General features: G+C 38.7%; 1 protein-coding gene across 5 annotated transcripts in view; it reads left to right on the forward strand.

Moving 5' to 3' along the window:
* The window catches only part of CNBD1 (cyclic nucleotide binding domain containing 1), a 623,001-nt gene that overhangs the window by 63,196 nt on the left and 544,438 nt on the right, over nt 1-15,367 (forward strand). For all 5 annotated transcript variants that reach the window (XR_008668004.2, XM_055349242.2, XM_055349243.2 and 2 more), the window contains one exon: nt 9,380-9,538. Coding sequence is in view for 4 of the 5 variants with exons in the window: in XM_055349242.2 (XP_055205217.2) it covers nt 9,380-9,538 (159 nt within the window). In the remaining variant the exon portion in view is untranslated. The remainder of the gene's footprint in view (nt 1-9,379; nt 9,539-15,367) is intronic.

The following is a 15,367-nucleotide window of genomic DNA, read 5'->3' on the forward strand; positions in this document are numbered from 1 at the left end:
TGTAGGCTGTATTTGTTCTTTGCTGAGGTCTCTGCTTCCTCTGGCTAAGATTAGGTCTAGATATTTGACTTGTTGTAGGCAGAGCTGGGCGTTTGATTTAGATGCCTTGTACCCTTGATTAGCTAGAAAGGTCAAGAGATCTAGAGTAGCCTGCTGGCAGGAGGCTTCTGAACTGGGAGCCAAAAGTAATTCATCCACATACTGAAGGACTGGAGTGCCTGGACTTGAGAAATGGCCTAGATCTTGGGCCAGTGCATGACCAAACAGATGAGGGCTATCCCTAAATCCTTGGGACAAGACCATCCACGTAAGTTGGGACATGTGGTCTGTGGGATCCTCAAAGGCAAAGAGAAACTGGGAGTCAGAGTGCAGAGGAATGCAGAAGAAGGCATCCTTCAGGTCCAGAACAGTGAACCATTCTGCTTCCTCTGGTATTTGAGAGAGCAGGGTATAGAGGTTGGTTACAGCTGGATATAGCGGAATTACTCCCTCATTGATGAGTCTAAGATTTTGCACTAGTCTCCGCTGACTGTTCAGTTTTTGTTCTCCTAGAATTGGGGTGTTGCAGGGACTCCTGCATTTTCTTACTAAGCCTTGAACTTTTAAATGTTTAACAATATCCTGTAATCCTTTATGAACTTCAGGGCTTAAGGGATATTGCCTTTGATAAGGAAAAGCGGTGGGGTCTTTTAGTCTGATTTGGATTGGGTGGGCATTTTTTGCCCTTCTGAATTGTCCTTCCAAGTCCTAGACTTCAGGGTTGTTTCCCTCCTCAAGTAGGGGACAACAAATGGGTAACTTATTCCCCATATTCATGTAGATAATAGCTCCAGCTTTGGCTAATATGTCCCTCCCTAATAAGGGTGTGGGACTTTCAGGCATAACAAGAAAGGCATGTGAAAAGAGCAAAGTCTCCTTACAACTGAGGAGGTGGGAGAAATACCTGGTTACAGGCTGTTCCGGGATTCCTCAGATGGTAACAGACCTTGAGGACAACGTCCAGGGCAGGAGATTAACATTGATAAGGCCACGCCAGTGTCCAGGAAGAAGTCAATTTCCTGGCCCTCAGTGGTTAAACTTACCTGGGGCTCAATGAGGGTGATGACATGAGCTGGCGCTTGCCCTGGGAACCCTCAGTCCTGTTGTTGGATCATCTGGTTGGGGGCTTCTGGCCCAGAGAACCTTTGTCCTCTTGGGCTGTGCACCTTCCAGTGATTGCCTCAGCATAGTGGACATGGGCGAGGGGGTGGCTTATTTCTCATTGCACATTTTTTTAAGTGTCCTTGCAAACCACACTGATAACAAGCCCTACTAGGTGATTGGCCTACTCCGTTTTCTGTCTCTTCTGAACCACAAAGGTTTGTTTGTCTGAGGGCCATGACTAAGGCTGTGGCCTTTCTCTTATCTCGCTTTTCCTTTTCAGCCTGTTCCTTCCTCTTGGTCCCTATTATAGAATACCAAGGTTGCCAGGTTTAATAATGCCTCCAAATTTTGTTGAGGGCCCAGGACTAGCTTTTGGAGGTTTCTCCTGGTATCTGCGGCTGATTCGGTAATAAGCTTATCTTTTAGGATCAATTGACCCTCAAGGGAGTCAGGTTACAGGGGAGTATATTTTCTTAAGGCCTCCCCTAGCTGCTTGAGGAAAGAAGTAAGATTTTCTTCCTTTACCTGAGTTATGGTGGACATCATTGAATAATTCATGGGCTTTTTACTAATTCTACTTAGTCCTTCTAGAACACAGGTCAACAGATGTTTGAGACTCCAGTCTCCATGATCTGAGTCTAGGTCCCAATGGGGATCAATACTGGGGACAGCTTGCTGACGAGTAGGGAATCTGTCCCTTTCTTTGGCTGTCATTCTATCATTTACTTAAGATACCAGGTATCTCCAAAGTCTTGGGCTGCAGCTAAAGCCGCATTCTTTTCATTAAAGGCCAGGGTTTGATCTAATAACAGCATGACACCTCTCCAAGTGAGGTCGAAGGTTTGCCCTAGACCCTGTAGGACATCTATATCCCTATCAGGATTATCTGAAAACTTCCCCAGGTCTACCCTGATCTGCTTTAAGTCAGAGAGGGAGAAAGGGACATGTACCCATGTTGGGCCAAATTCCCCTCCCCCTACAGCTTGAAGGGGACATAACCGATAGCCCAGGGGGTTTTTTGGTCCCTTGGAGATTTCTTTGCTTGTTTCCTTCTGGGTGGGGGAGATTAGAGGAGGCTTATCACTAACAGGAAGGGGAGCTGTAGGGAGGCTAGGATATAAAGGTAAACTGAGAGGTCCTCCTGTGGGATGTAGATTGCAAACTTTGCATAGTGGTGGATTATCCTTCAATGAAAGGAAAGCTTGGACATAAGGTATTTCACTCCATTTGCCTTCCCTCTTACAGAAAAGGTCAAGCTGCAGGATAGTTGTAATTTATACTTCCCTTAGGTGGCCATTTTTTTTTCCATCAGAGAGAGAATACTGGGGCCAGGCCATAGTGCAGAAAGAAAATAAGCAGCTTCTTTTTCAGGGTTTGAGGGTCAAATTGTTCCCAATGGATTCATTTCAAGGGTGAGCTTCTTGATGCCTGAGTGTTTCCCATCTGAAAGAAAAAACTGCCTATGGTTTTGTTCTGTTTTTTTTTTCTTCCCCGCCCAATAACCTGCAATGGTCCATGGACCCTGCTGTTTGGAATAGTTGCGCTCACCGAAGCAGCAGCGGAAACACTTGTTTTCCTCCTAGACCACAAAGAGGACCGAGGAAGGTCGTATTTAGTGGCCCTTACCGACACATTCTCAAAAACCTGCACCCTTGCCTTTCCTCTTAGACCACAAAGAGGACGGAGAAAGGTCGGAGTGGAGGGCCATACCCTGAGGGAGGGAAGGGATCTCCAGCGTTGGAAGAGTGATGCCTTTTGTCCTCACTTCTTATCATATAGATAGGAAGGATATACCCCCCCCCATTTTGGAGTCTATAATTTCTGAGGCTCCCCATATCCTAGCTTCGGGAATAGCCTTTTACTCTTAGGCATCTCTTGGAGAAGTCTTACTTATATAAGACTGGTCATAGTAGCCAAGTTTGTATACAAAACAAAAAACTGAACAAACTTAACAAAAATCCAATTCCCTACAGACTAGAAAAATGAAAAAACAAAACACACAAACTCCCCCCAAAGTCTTTGTGGTACATACATATAATGAAATCTCATAAAGTAGTAAAATGAATGAATTAGTCATTAAATCTCATGTACACAATGTTGAATACAACAAGAAAAGCAAGTTACAGAATCCATAAGAATCACTTCGTTTCTATAAAGTTTAAAATATAAAAAACTAAAATGATCTTTGTAAATGAATACATATATCTTTGATAAATCTGTAATGAAAACCAAGAGAATACTAGAAACAAAATTCAGGATAGTGGTTACTTATCTTGGAATGAGGGACATGTCACCTAGAGAAATAGTTGTACAGTAGCTGGTAAGGTTCCATTTTTAGAAATCTGGGTGTGTACATTAAGATTCATTTTTGTTACTCTTTAACTTGCAATATATTATGAATATTCTTTTTTATTTGTTTAATAATTAATATAAACAGTACCAAAAACCTTAAAATGTCAACATCAGAGAAAGGAAAAATTGCCTTTTTAATTACTAGTTCTATAGTGTAACAATCCAATTGTGTACATTATTTTATGTATCTCTATTATTTATCTGGAATAAAAATTAATCCATAAATAATTGGATGTTATGCCAAAATGCATGAACAGATTCATAGTCTATTCATATATTGTACAGTGGCTACTTGATAGGATAAAAACATTTTTAAACAAAAATTTAGCATCTATAGAAGTTTATTTTACAGGAGAATGCCTGATACCTTCTCCCTGGAATATTCTTTGTCTAGCTCCTTTTCATTTTTTTATGTCTCAGCTTAAATCCTTCTGTCCCTGACATATAACATCTTTTCCTGGCAAGCAAAGTAGGTCCCCCATTTTTATATTGTAATGGTACCTATGATTATTTTTCACAACACATACAAATTTTCATATTATTTTTAACAGCTTTAAATTACATATTTATGGAACTGATTATTCTATCAGTGCCTTCGTGCATTCATATGTAAGGAACATAACGACAGAAGTATGGCTGATTTTTGCATATTGAACTTTTATACCAATTTTATTGTCAGTTATAATATTTGTGGATTCTTTTGGATATTCCATGTATAAGATCATGTCATCTGCAAAAAATAACAGCTTTACTTGTCCTTTCCAATTCTTACATTTTGTAGTTATTTTAATTTTAATGCTTAGGACCTTCACTAGAATGTTGAATCAGTTAAAGCAATATCCATGACGTTTCTGATTCCAGGGGGAAAGTTTTCAAAATTTCACCTTCAGTATAATATTTGCTGTATTTTGTGTAAATAATTTTGTCATATTAAGTTTCATTTCTATTTCTAGTTTGCTAACAGTTTGTATTACAAATAGATATTGAACCATGTGAGGTGTTTTTTTAGATACCCATTATTTTTTCCTCCTGTATTTTGTTAATGGGTTAAATAACAATCCTGGAATAGTATTCCTGATATATTCCCAAATAGCGTAGGCTTTGTTATCTTCTAAAATTATCTCTGGATTTAGTGTTAATATTTTGTTTAGAAATTTTGCATCTATAATCAGTGACACTGGCTTGTAATCTTCCTTTCTGGTAATTTCCTTACCTGCTATTGATATCAAGGCTAGGGTGGCCTCACAAAACTTGCTGGAAACTACATATGACTTTTGTATTTTTTCTGGAAGCATTTGGGTTTGTTTGTTTGTTTGTTTGTTTATTTATTTATTTATTTATTTTGAGATGGAGTCTTGCTTTGTTGCCCAGGCTGGAGTGCAGTGGCATGATCTCAGCTCACTGCAAGCTCCACCTCCTGGGTTCACACCACTCACCTGCCCCAGTCTCCCGAGTAGCTGGGACTACAGGCACCCGCCACCATGCGTGGCTAATTTTTTTGTATTTTTAGTAGAGACAGGGTTTCACTGTGTTAGCTAGGATGGTCTCGATCTCCTGACCTCGTAATCCACCCGCCTCGGCCTCCCAAAGTGCTGGGATTACAGGCATGAGCCGACACGCCTGGCTGGGTTTATTTATTAAGAGTTTGTTAGAATTCACCAATAGGACCATTTTGACAAGGAGTTTTCTTTGTAGGAAGGTTCTTAGTTGTATTCTTTAAAATATTTGAACAATTAAAATTTTATATTTCTACTTGTGTCAGTTTGGTAATTTGTAGTTTTGTAAGTATTTGTTCTCTAAATTTTCAAATTTATTGGCATGAAGTTTTCATAATATAATCTTTCTATCTTTTTCTATCTGTGGGATCTGTGATGAAGTCTTCTTTTCCATTTCTGACGTAATTTATGTCTGCCTTTTCTGTTTTTGTTCTCAAAAATTTTTTGCCAAATTTATTATACATTATTTTTGCAAGATTATTAGATTTCTAAATAACTAAATTTTGGTTTTATTACTCTAACAATTTTTCTCCTTTATTATATATTTCCTTATACTTATTTTGAGTATAACTTACTCTTTCTTTTTCTCATTTTTTGAGATCTGATCTTAGCTCATGAATTATCAGCTTTTCTTTTTTAAAAAACATGCATTTGGGGCTGAGCATAGTGACTCATGCCTGTAATCCTAGCACTTTGGGAGGTCGAGGCAGGAGTGGATCACTTTGAGCTCAGGAGTTTGAGACCAGCCTGGCCAACATGGCAAAAACCATCTCTTAAAAAAAATTAGCTGGGCATTGGTGGTTTGCACCTGTAGTACCAGCTACTTGGGAGGGTGAGGTGGGAGGACTGCATGAGCTGGGAGGCAGAGGTTACAGTGAGCTGAGATCATGCCATTGCATTCCATCCTGGGTGACAAAGATCCCTTCTCAAAAAAAAAAATGCATTTAAAGCAATATATTTCTTTCTAATTTGTTTTATCTGTGCCTCTTTATTACTACCTTAAAAATCCTTAAGATAGCCAACTGAAAAGGGAGAGTTACATAATATAGCTTATTACTAAAGAAAAAGGGAAAAATGTTTTCTATGCAACCACAGTGATCATTCAAATTATAAAATTAAAAACTCCTAATTACATTAGATACAGAAATATTATCACACATATACAAGTAACATGACAATACAAATGTATTTTGGAAAAATCTTATCATGGAACATGTAGAATTTGTTTGGAAAAAAATCTATATGGATTGAGGCCAGGCGTGGTGGCTTACACCTCTAATCCCAGCACTTTGAGAGGCAGAGGTGGGTGGATCACGAGGTCAGGAGAACAAGACCATCCTGGCTAACACTGTGAAACCCCATCTCTACTAAAAATGCAAAAAACAATTAGCCGGGTGTGGTGGTAGGCGCCTGTAGTCCCAGCTACTCAGGAGGCTGAGGCAGGAGAATGGTGTGAACCCAGGAGGCAGAGCTTGCAGTGAGCTGAGATCGTACCACTGCACTCCAGCCTAGGTGACAGAGCAAGACTCCATCTCAAAAAAAAAAAAAAAAATTCTATAGGGATTAAGAATAATCTAAAGAATTAGGTTACCAAATTAGACTTACAGGAATCAGATTTTACCCAGTATCAAGTTTTATTAAAAATTCAAAGGTACAGGTAATTGTGAAAAGCAGAAGGATGCAAAAAGTCTTTCCAGCTCTACTAGCTGTGAGAGTTTAGAAAATTTATATAAACTCTTTTAGTTACAATTTCCTTATTTTATAAACTGAGGATAATATTGCCTACTCACATGGTGTATTGTGTATTCATCTGTTCTCACACTGCTAATAAAGATATACCTGAGATTGAGTAATTTATAAAGGAAAGAGGTTTAGTTGACTAACAGTTCCACACGGCTGGGGTAGGACTCACAATCATGGTAGAAGGTGGAGGAGGGGCAAAGTCACATCTTACATGGCAGCAGGCAAAGACAGAGCTTGTGTAGGAGAACTGTCCTTTATAAAACCATCAGATCTCATGAGACTTACTATCATGAGAACAGCATGGGAAAGACCTGCCCCCATAATTCAGATACCTCCCACTGGGTCCCTCCCACAGCACGTGGGAATTAAGGAGCTACAATTCAAGATGGGATTTGGGTGGGGACACAGCTAAACCATATCATTCTGACTCTGGCCCCTCCAAAATCTCATGTCCTCCCATTTCAAAACCAATTGTACCTTCCCAACAGTCCCCCAAAGTCTTAACTAATTTCAGCATTAACTCAAAAGTCCAGAGTCCAAAGTCTCATCTGAGACAAGGCAGGTCCTTTCTGCCTATGAGACTCTGAAATCTAGGCAGAGGTTCCCAAACCTCAATTTTTGACTTCTGTGCACCTGCAGGCTCAACACCATGTGTAAACTTGCACCCTCTGAAGCAACGGTTTGACCTCTACGTTGGCCCCTTTTGGCCACGGCTGGGACACAGGGCACCAAGTCCTGAGACTGCACAAAGCAGCAAGGCTCTGGGCGAGACCCATGAAACCATTTTTTCCTCCTAGGCCCTGTGGCTTGTGATGGTGGGGGCTGCCATGAAGATCTCTGACATGGCCTGGAGACATTTTCCCCATTGTCTTGGAGAGTAACATTTGGCACCTTGTTACTTATGCAAATTTCTGCAGCCACCTTGAATTTCTCCTCAGAAAGTAGGTTTTTCTTTTCTACTGCATTTTCAGGCTGCAAATTTTCTGAACTTTTATGCTCTGCTTCCCTTTTAAACATAAGTTCCAATTCCAAACCATATCTTTGTGAATACATAAAGCTGAATGCATTTAATAGCACCCAAATCACCTCTTGAACACTTTGCAGCATAGAAATTTCTTCTGCTAGATACTCTAAATCATCTCCCTCAAGTTCAAAGTGCTATAGATCTCTAGGGAAGATGCAAAATACTGCCAGTCTCTGCTAAAACATAGCAAGAGTCACCTTTATTTAAGTTTCTGACAAGTTCCTCATCTCCATCTGAGACCAACTCAGCCTAGACTTTTTTGCCCATATCACTATCAGCATTTTGCTCAAAGCCATTTGACAAGTCTCTAGGAAGTTACAAAATTTCCCACATCCTCTTGTCTTCTTCTGAGCCTTCCAAACTGTTGCAAACTCTGCCTGTTACCCAGTTCCGAAGTCACTTCCACACTTTACTGGTACCAATTTACTGTATTCATCTGTTCTTACACTGCTAATAAAGACATACCCAAAACTGGGAAATTTATAAAGGAAAGAGGTTTAATAGACTCACAGTTCCACATGGCTGGGGAGGCATCACAATCATGTTCAAAGGCAAATGAGCAAAGTCATGTCTTACATGGGAGCAGGCAAACAGAGACCTTGTGTAGGAGAACTCTCCTTTATAAAACCATCAGATCTTGTGAGACTTACTATCATGAGAACAGTCCAGGAAAGATCTGCCCCCATGATTCCATTATCTCCCACTGGGTCCCTCTTGTGATACATGGGAATTATGGGAGCTACAATTCAAGATGAGATTTGGGTGGGGATACAGCCAAACCATATCACATGGTTAGTGTTAACAGGATGATGTGCATATAAGGTTACCAGAGTAGCCAGCACATTTAAGAATGCAACAAGTTATATATTAATGTGATAATTTAGTATTGCTGTTATGATTCCACATAATATCTTATATTTAATTTTAATCTTCCTATGTATATAATTAAAAGTCTATTATCAAGATGTAATCCAGATTCATTTCTGCAACCTGCCTTACTATTTTTTTCTTAAACACAGACAGCACTTGTTGGATTTCTCGCCTATAAGTTTTCAATGACCTTTTAATACAAATGCTTAATTCTAGAAATATGAATGGAAAATGGTCATTTATTTGTACATCTCTTAGGGATTTAGGTGTATAACATACCATAGCACAAGAATAAGATATGGTGGCTATCTTCCAAGATGTTTATAGATTACCAGTGGTAAATAAAAGTTAAATAATATAATTTTATCCTTGGCGCTAAAAAAAAAAACACTGAAAAACAAATGTGTGAGTATAAATGATGTTAGCCATTGACTTGAAATATTTTCCTAAATTACATAAGCCTAATATATTATGAAAGGTGTTTCAATTGCTCAGGACAGTTATAATACATATAATCAAATTCTATACATTGAAAATATTTCATATATTCTAAGTTCTACATGTAACAGAATGACATATATAACTGTACTATGGAGATTGAAACATTCTAATGCATTTAAAAAGAATGTGTTCTGAAAATGCCAAATTTTCTCAAAACAGTGCATTTATACTCCTGCAGTATAGTAAAAGTCCCTGTAAATAATTTTTATGCAGTATACAACAGCATAAAATACTATATTTTCTTGTTCAGGGAACTCAATGAAGGCAAAGAGGAAAGTCAACATCAACAACCTGATGATTCTAACAATATAGCTGTCCATGTTCAGAGAGCACATGGTGGCCATATTTTATATAGACCAAAAAGAGCGACAGAGAAATTTGAAGAATTCCTAGCTATCTTAAAGAAATTGTAAGTATTTAAAATATATTCCTTCTTCTAACTGAGTAATTCTTTTGAATGGCTTTATTTTTTAAAGTTTATTGTTTGTGGGTAAGTGTACTTTAGTTATGATACAGCACTCATGGTTGATTCAGGAGAGATGGACACACTGGAGACTTTGTTTCTATATAAATACAATCTTCATGAATTCAGTTTTCAATGGTGTATCACTGATATAATGCTCAACTTGTGACCCATTATTTTAAAATTAAACTGCAAGCAAAATATGTATTATTTACTGATATTTCAAAATTCTGTTAAAGATGTCCTTAGCTTGGGTTATTGGAAGGCTCTTCACAAACTGTCTTCCTCATCCAGGAGTCTTTAAATAAACTTACCACACGTTACTTTTTTTTTTTTTTTTTTTTTTTTGAGACTAAGTCTTGCTCTTGTGCCCCAGGCTGCAGTGCAATGGCACAGTTTCGGCTCACTGCAACCTCTGCTTCAATGGCGCAATCTCAACTCACTGCAACCTCCGCCTCCTGGGTTCAAGTGATTCTCCTGCCTCAGCCTCCCAAGTAGCTGGGATTACAGGCACCTGCCACCACGCCTGGCTCATTTTTGTATTTTTAGTAGGGACAGGGTTTCACCATGTTGGCCAGGGTGGTCTCGAACTCCTGACCTCAGGTGATCTGCCTGCCTCGGCCTCCCTCGGCCTGGGATTACAGGTGTGAGCTACCGCGCCCGGCCCCATTCCTTTTAATTTTCTAGAATACTTTGTGCTCTAATAGGGACACAACTGCCTGAAGAAGGAGGGGTGTGGAGGAGAAGATTAAATCTGAGTGCAGGCTGATTACCAAAGATGGTATTGGATTTGTGAATAAAATTAAATGAGTACCATGAAAATTATAGAAGAAAATCTTAACCACCTGTCATAGGGGAGTAAAATTAAACTTGTAAGCTGAAAAAATAGGAAATTCAACTAGAATATGTGATATTAGAATTGAGATTGATAACAGGAACAAAACCAAAAGTGTCAAGACTAGGAATATTTTCAGAAAAAAATCAATAGCAGGGAATGAGTAATTAAAAACTTGACATTTATGTTCTGAAGAATGAACTTTTTCTTTGTTTAGATACAAAAATACCATTGTGGTATAACTGCCTACAGTATACAGTACAGTAACATGTTTTGCAGGTTTGTAGCCTAGGAGCAACAGGCTATACCAGCTGGCCTAGGTGTATAGTAGACTACACGATCTAGGTTTAAGTGTACTCTATGATGTTTACAGAATGACAAAATCGCATGATGACAGATTTCTCAGAATGTATCCCCGTTGTTAAGTGACACATGACTATGATTGCAAATTTGAGGAAACATGATCAGAGCTTCCAGAAAATTTGAGAATGGTCAGATTTTTATACTCTTATAATAACAAAAAGGAAACAACGAATACTAATCACTTTTTAGTAAAGCAGGTATGAGGGAATTATAGAAGGAAATCTTAACCACCTGTCATAGAAGAGTAAAATTAAACTTGTAAGCTGAAAAAATTAGGAAATTCAACTAGAATATGCTCACTAAATTCGTTAAAAATATTCTTTAAGTGGTAGAAAATCGCTAAAACACTGAAAGTGATCTAAGGTATACTATGCTACAATCACTTTAATTCCATTAAACTCTAATGTTGATTAATATTGCATTAGATTCCAAAATTTTAGTTTCCAGAAACCCATGAATCACTCTGCTGATTTCAGGTTGTGCTGGGCTGTAAGAGTTTTAATGGCAGTGGTAATTCCTGTCTTTTTTACTATAATGAGATAGCAGTTTCCAGATAACAAAGTTTCTGATCTGAGATGTGGGAGGTCAGTAACAGGGACTTCCAAGCAGCTATGATTCTGCACTGCAATGTCAAAATACCAGGAGGTAAATCTAGGTCAATGTCAGGATGGAAACTACAAATGGGTAAGAAGCCTAGTACCTTCTTAACAGTGGACTACCGCGAAAAGCAGGAGCCATGGTAGAAGGCTGTCCAAGCACAGTGAATAATAGACAAGTTACTTTACTTTGCTACATTCTTTTGTGGACCTCCGTGGATGCTATTTGATGGCCTGTTTCCAAACACCCAGGACAATAGATGTTGGGTCAGTATCAGTTTCCAGAACCTACTTCCTCACTCATGTGTGAGAAAATGGATGAGTAGAGAAGATCCTGATGTACTATACATCCCCCCTTTCAGTGGCTCAGAATTGGGCAGCCAGGACTTTGACATGGCAAAACTCACTGCTGTCAATGGGTGGGCTGTGACAGCCACCAAATTACAGTAGGAGAGTAAATGAGAAGGAAATTCATTTTTATGAGATGTTTAATATTAACAGAAAGCCTTAAGCTCTCTATAAAAAATTTGTGATTTAATCCTCACATCAATGCTTTGAGGTAGCTATGACAAGCTATTAATAGTAAGTAAAAGATCAATGTATGCACTAAATCCACAATCTATGTTTGTTCTATAGCACATGCCTTTTCTCTCCTCTTCTCCTTGGGACGCTAATGTATTAGCTTCTTATTGTTCTGTAATTAATTAACATAAACTTAGTGGCTTACAAAAACATAATTTAGTATCTCTCAGGGTGAGGTTTATCTGGTCCTCTGCTCAGTGTCTCACAGATCATCAGAGTGTCCACTGGGCTGTGACCATTTCTGGAGCATAGGATCCTCTTCCAAGCTCAAATGGTTGTTGGCAGGATTCAGTTCCTTGTGGTTGTAGGGCTGACATCCCCACTTTCATGATGGCTTTTAGCAGGGGGCCCCTGTTTCTACTAGAGCCTCCCTAGATCCTTGCCATGTGGCACTTTCTCAAGCTCTGTTAGCAACACAAAAGCTTAAATTTTCAAAGCTAGCAAGGGAGAGTCTGTTTCTCTCTCTGTTATTCTGACTAGGCGAAGTGTGATATAACCTGATCAGGGGCCTATATATCCCATCGCGTTTGCAGTATTCCCAAATCATAGATTCTGCCCCCACTCCCAACATTTAAGGAAAGGGGATTGGGTGTTCCCTTAGTCACATTTAGTAACATCATCAATCTATTTGTGACTCTGTTAATTGCATTAGCAATGGGGTTGTATGCTTTATAAACACAACACTAAAGTAATTCAATTAAAATCTATTTGTTGATGGATAAGTTGTCAGGTCTGTGGCCTTTTGTTTATCTCTAATTAAACCATGATCAGATTGATGGGCTGTTTAAGTGATGTTATCTAATGAACTTTTGAAAATGTTACCTTCTATACTTTAAAACTTTTCCCTTTGTCACCCTGACTAAAATTAAAAAAAAAAAAAAATTGAGTCACAGTAGCTTTTTAAATAAATGCAGGCTGGGCATGGTGGCTCACACCTGTAATCCCAGCACTTTGCAAAGCCAAGGAGGGTGGATCATGAGGTCAAGAGATGGAAACCATCCTGGCCAACCTGGTGAAACTCCATCTCTATTAAAAATACAAAAATTAGCTGGGTGTGGTGGCATGTGCCTATAGTCCCAGCTACTCGGGAGGCTGAGGCAGGAATTGCTTGAACGCAGGAGGCGAGCTGAGATTGGGCCACTGCACTCCAGCCTGGTGACAGAGCAAGACTCCATCTCAAAAAAAAAAAAAAAAAAAAAGAAATGCAAAGATATCTGATAAGATTAAGGTACTATTACCTATTGATAACTTGGTGTGCTATAGCTTAATCATGTTAATTACATCTTAACTTCCACTTCATGTCAGCAGCTCTGAGTAAATACTGATAGATGGGAAAAATAATAAATAATTTTGAAACATTAAAATCATTGGGAGAGGCATTAAAATCATGGGGGTGGTGCCACCATAAAGGAGAGATTTGAGCAACCAGAGGATTACTGAACAGACAGTGGGAGGGAGAGAGGAGACAGAGTGAGAAAAAGAGAGTTGGGAGGCCCCTTTTTAAAATTTTGTTTTTTAAGGCATATCAGATTGAATATAAGCTTATCATGTGTATTAGTTAGGATTTTGGATCATAAGCAACAGAAACTGACTCTGGTTCATTAAAACAATCACAGTAAACAAAAAGGGAAGGGGGGACAGATGGAAGAATATCAGGTAGCTCTCAGAATAGAACAACAACAACTAGATGCTGGAGATACAAACTCTAAGGCAACTCTGGAAGTCTCCTCAAGGTACAACACTGGAATCAATCAGTTACAACTACTTGCATTTGGGAGTTACTAGGCTCACAGCTTAATTTCAGGGATAGGGAGTCAGATTGTTGTAGTTTATTTTTATACCCACCCTTGAATAAATGCTGAGGGAGAAGTGCCCTTTGACAGGCAGTTTTACTGAGTTTACATGCAATTGGCAAAGCGGCAGCATTTCGAAAGAGAAAATATTTCAGAAGAAGGGGGAAATGATGATAAGTAAAGAATATTAAAATCTAGGAACTGAAACATGACTTAGAATTTTAGTTTCTAAATAATTTTGACTCATTTTATTTTTCATCCATTAATTAATGAATCCAACATACACTTTTTAGCTCATCTATGTTTCTGTCAGTATTCCTGGTATTGGGACTGTGGGAACACACAATATCTTTGCCCTCATGGAGCTTACATTCTAATGTAAGAGATACTAAACACATATGTATTCTGTCAGTTAGTGATAAGTGCTAGGAAGAAAAGCTAATGCAGAATAAGGGAATAGAGAATGATGGAAATGATCAGAGAAGTCAGATTTTATGAAACAGGAGAAAGAGAAGAGAGAGAGAGAGAATTAAATACCTTGAAGAAGTGCATTCTAGGGAAAGAAAACACAAGTGCAAGAGCCCAGGTATTGCAACATGGTCTGCAAATAGAAAAACAATTTACAAAAAATAAAAACCATAATAATTGGGAAGAAAGTCATTGTTGTGAAAGTGCGTGAGTCAAATGGGAGACCTGGTGGAAATAGTGCTTCAGAGGTAGCCAGGGACCAGATTATCATTTAGGGTCTCATAGGCCATGAAGGGATTTTAACCTTGGTGTGAATGGCATGTTATGATTTACATGGCAAAAGGTCACGTGTGGATGCCAAAAGGAGTTTCAGAGTGACCTGTTAGAGTGCTGTGAAATTTGTCTAGGTGCAAGATGACAGTGGCCCATATTCTGTGTTAGAGATTTAGATTTGACATGAAGAATTTGATTTTCTCTCTCTTTTTAAGACATGAGCAGGTCTGAATAGACAGTCCTTGAAGCAAATCAGGTTCATTGCTCAATTTGACCACTAACATGTTGGAGAATCCTGGGCAAATCATCTGATGCTCTCACGTGTTGGTATTTGATTGCAGTGCTTATAACAACACTGGCTTTTAAAAAGCAATTATAAAATACTATGGTAAAAATAATTGGTTTCTTTATAAATGACTAATTTCTGGGGAAAAAAGTTATGTTTGTATGTATTTGTGGGAGCTGTGGAAAGGGTAGGAGAAGAGAGGGACTTATAAATGAGCTGTGAAATGCAGATTAAGATCCTCTGAGAAAACTTGGCCCGATTGTTTTTTCTTCTACTTTCTCCAATTAACGATGTTTCCTTTGAGGGAATGAGGCATCTGAAGATCATTATGTTTCAGTAGAGCAGTGATGCAAAGCCACTTCTCAGGAATGACTCAGAGGAATTGCTCCCTGGAAGAACATCAGGGTTTTTGCCTTTTAGATTCAGGCTGTTTAAAATCCAAATGCAATATGGTTCTTATGCTGTCATCCTCTGGTGAAATGGCACATAAGATGAGGAATTGCAGTCTCAAACTATATTTAAGGGCTGCATGCTGATCAAAGAAAAACAATTTGTGGGGCTACTAATTTGTGAAAAATA

This window comes from Gorilla gorilla, chromosome 7, assembly GCF_029281585.2.
Source record: "Gorilla gorilla gorilla isolate KB3781 chromosome 7, NHGRI_mGorGor1-v2.1_pri, whole genome shotgun sequence".
NCBI lineage: Eukaryota > Metazoa > Chordata > Mammalia > Primates > Hominidae > Gorilla > Gorilla gorilla.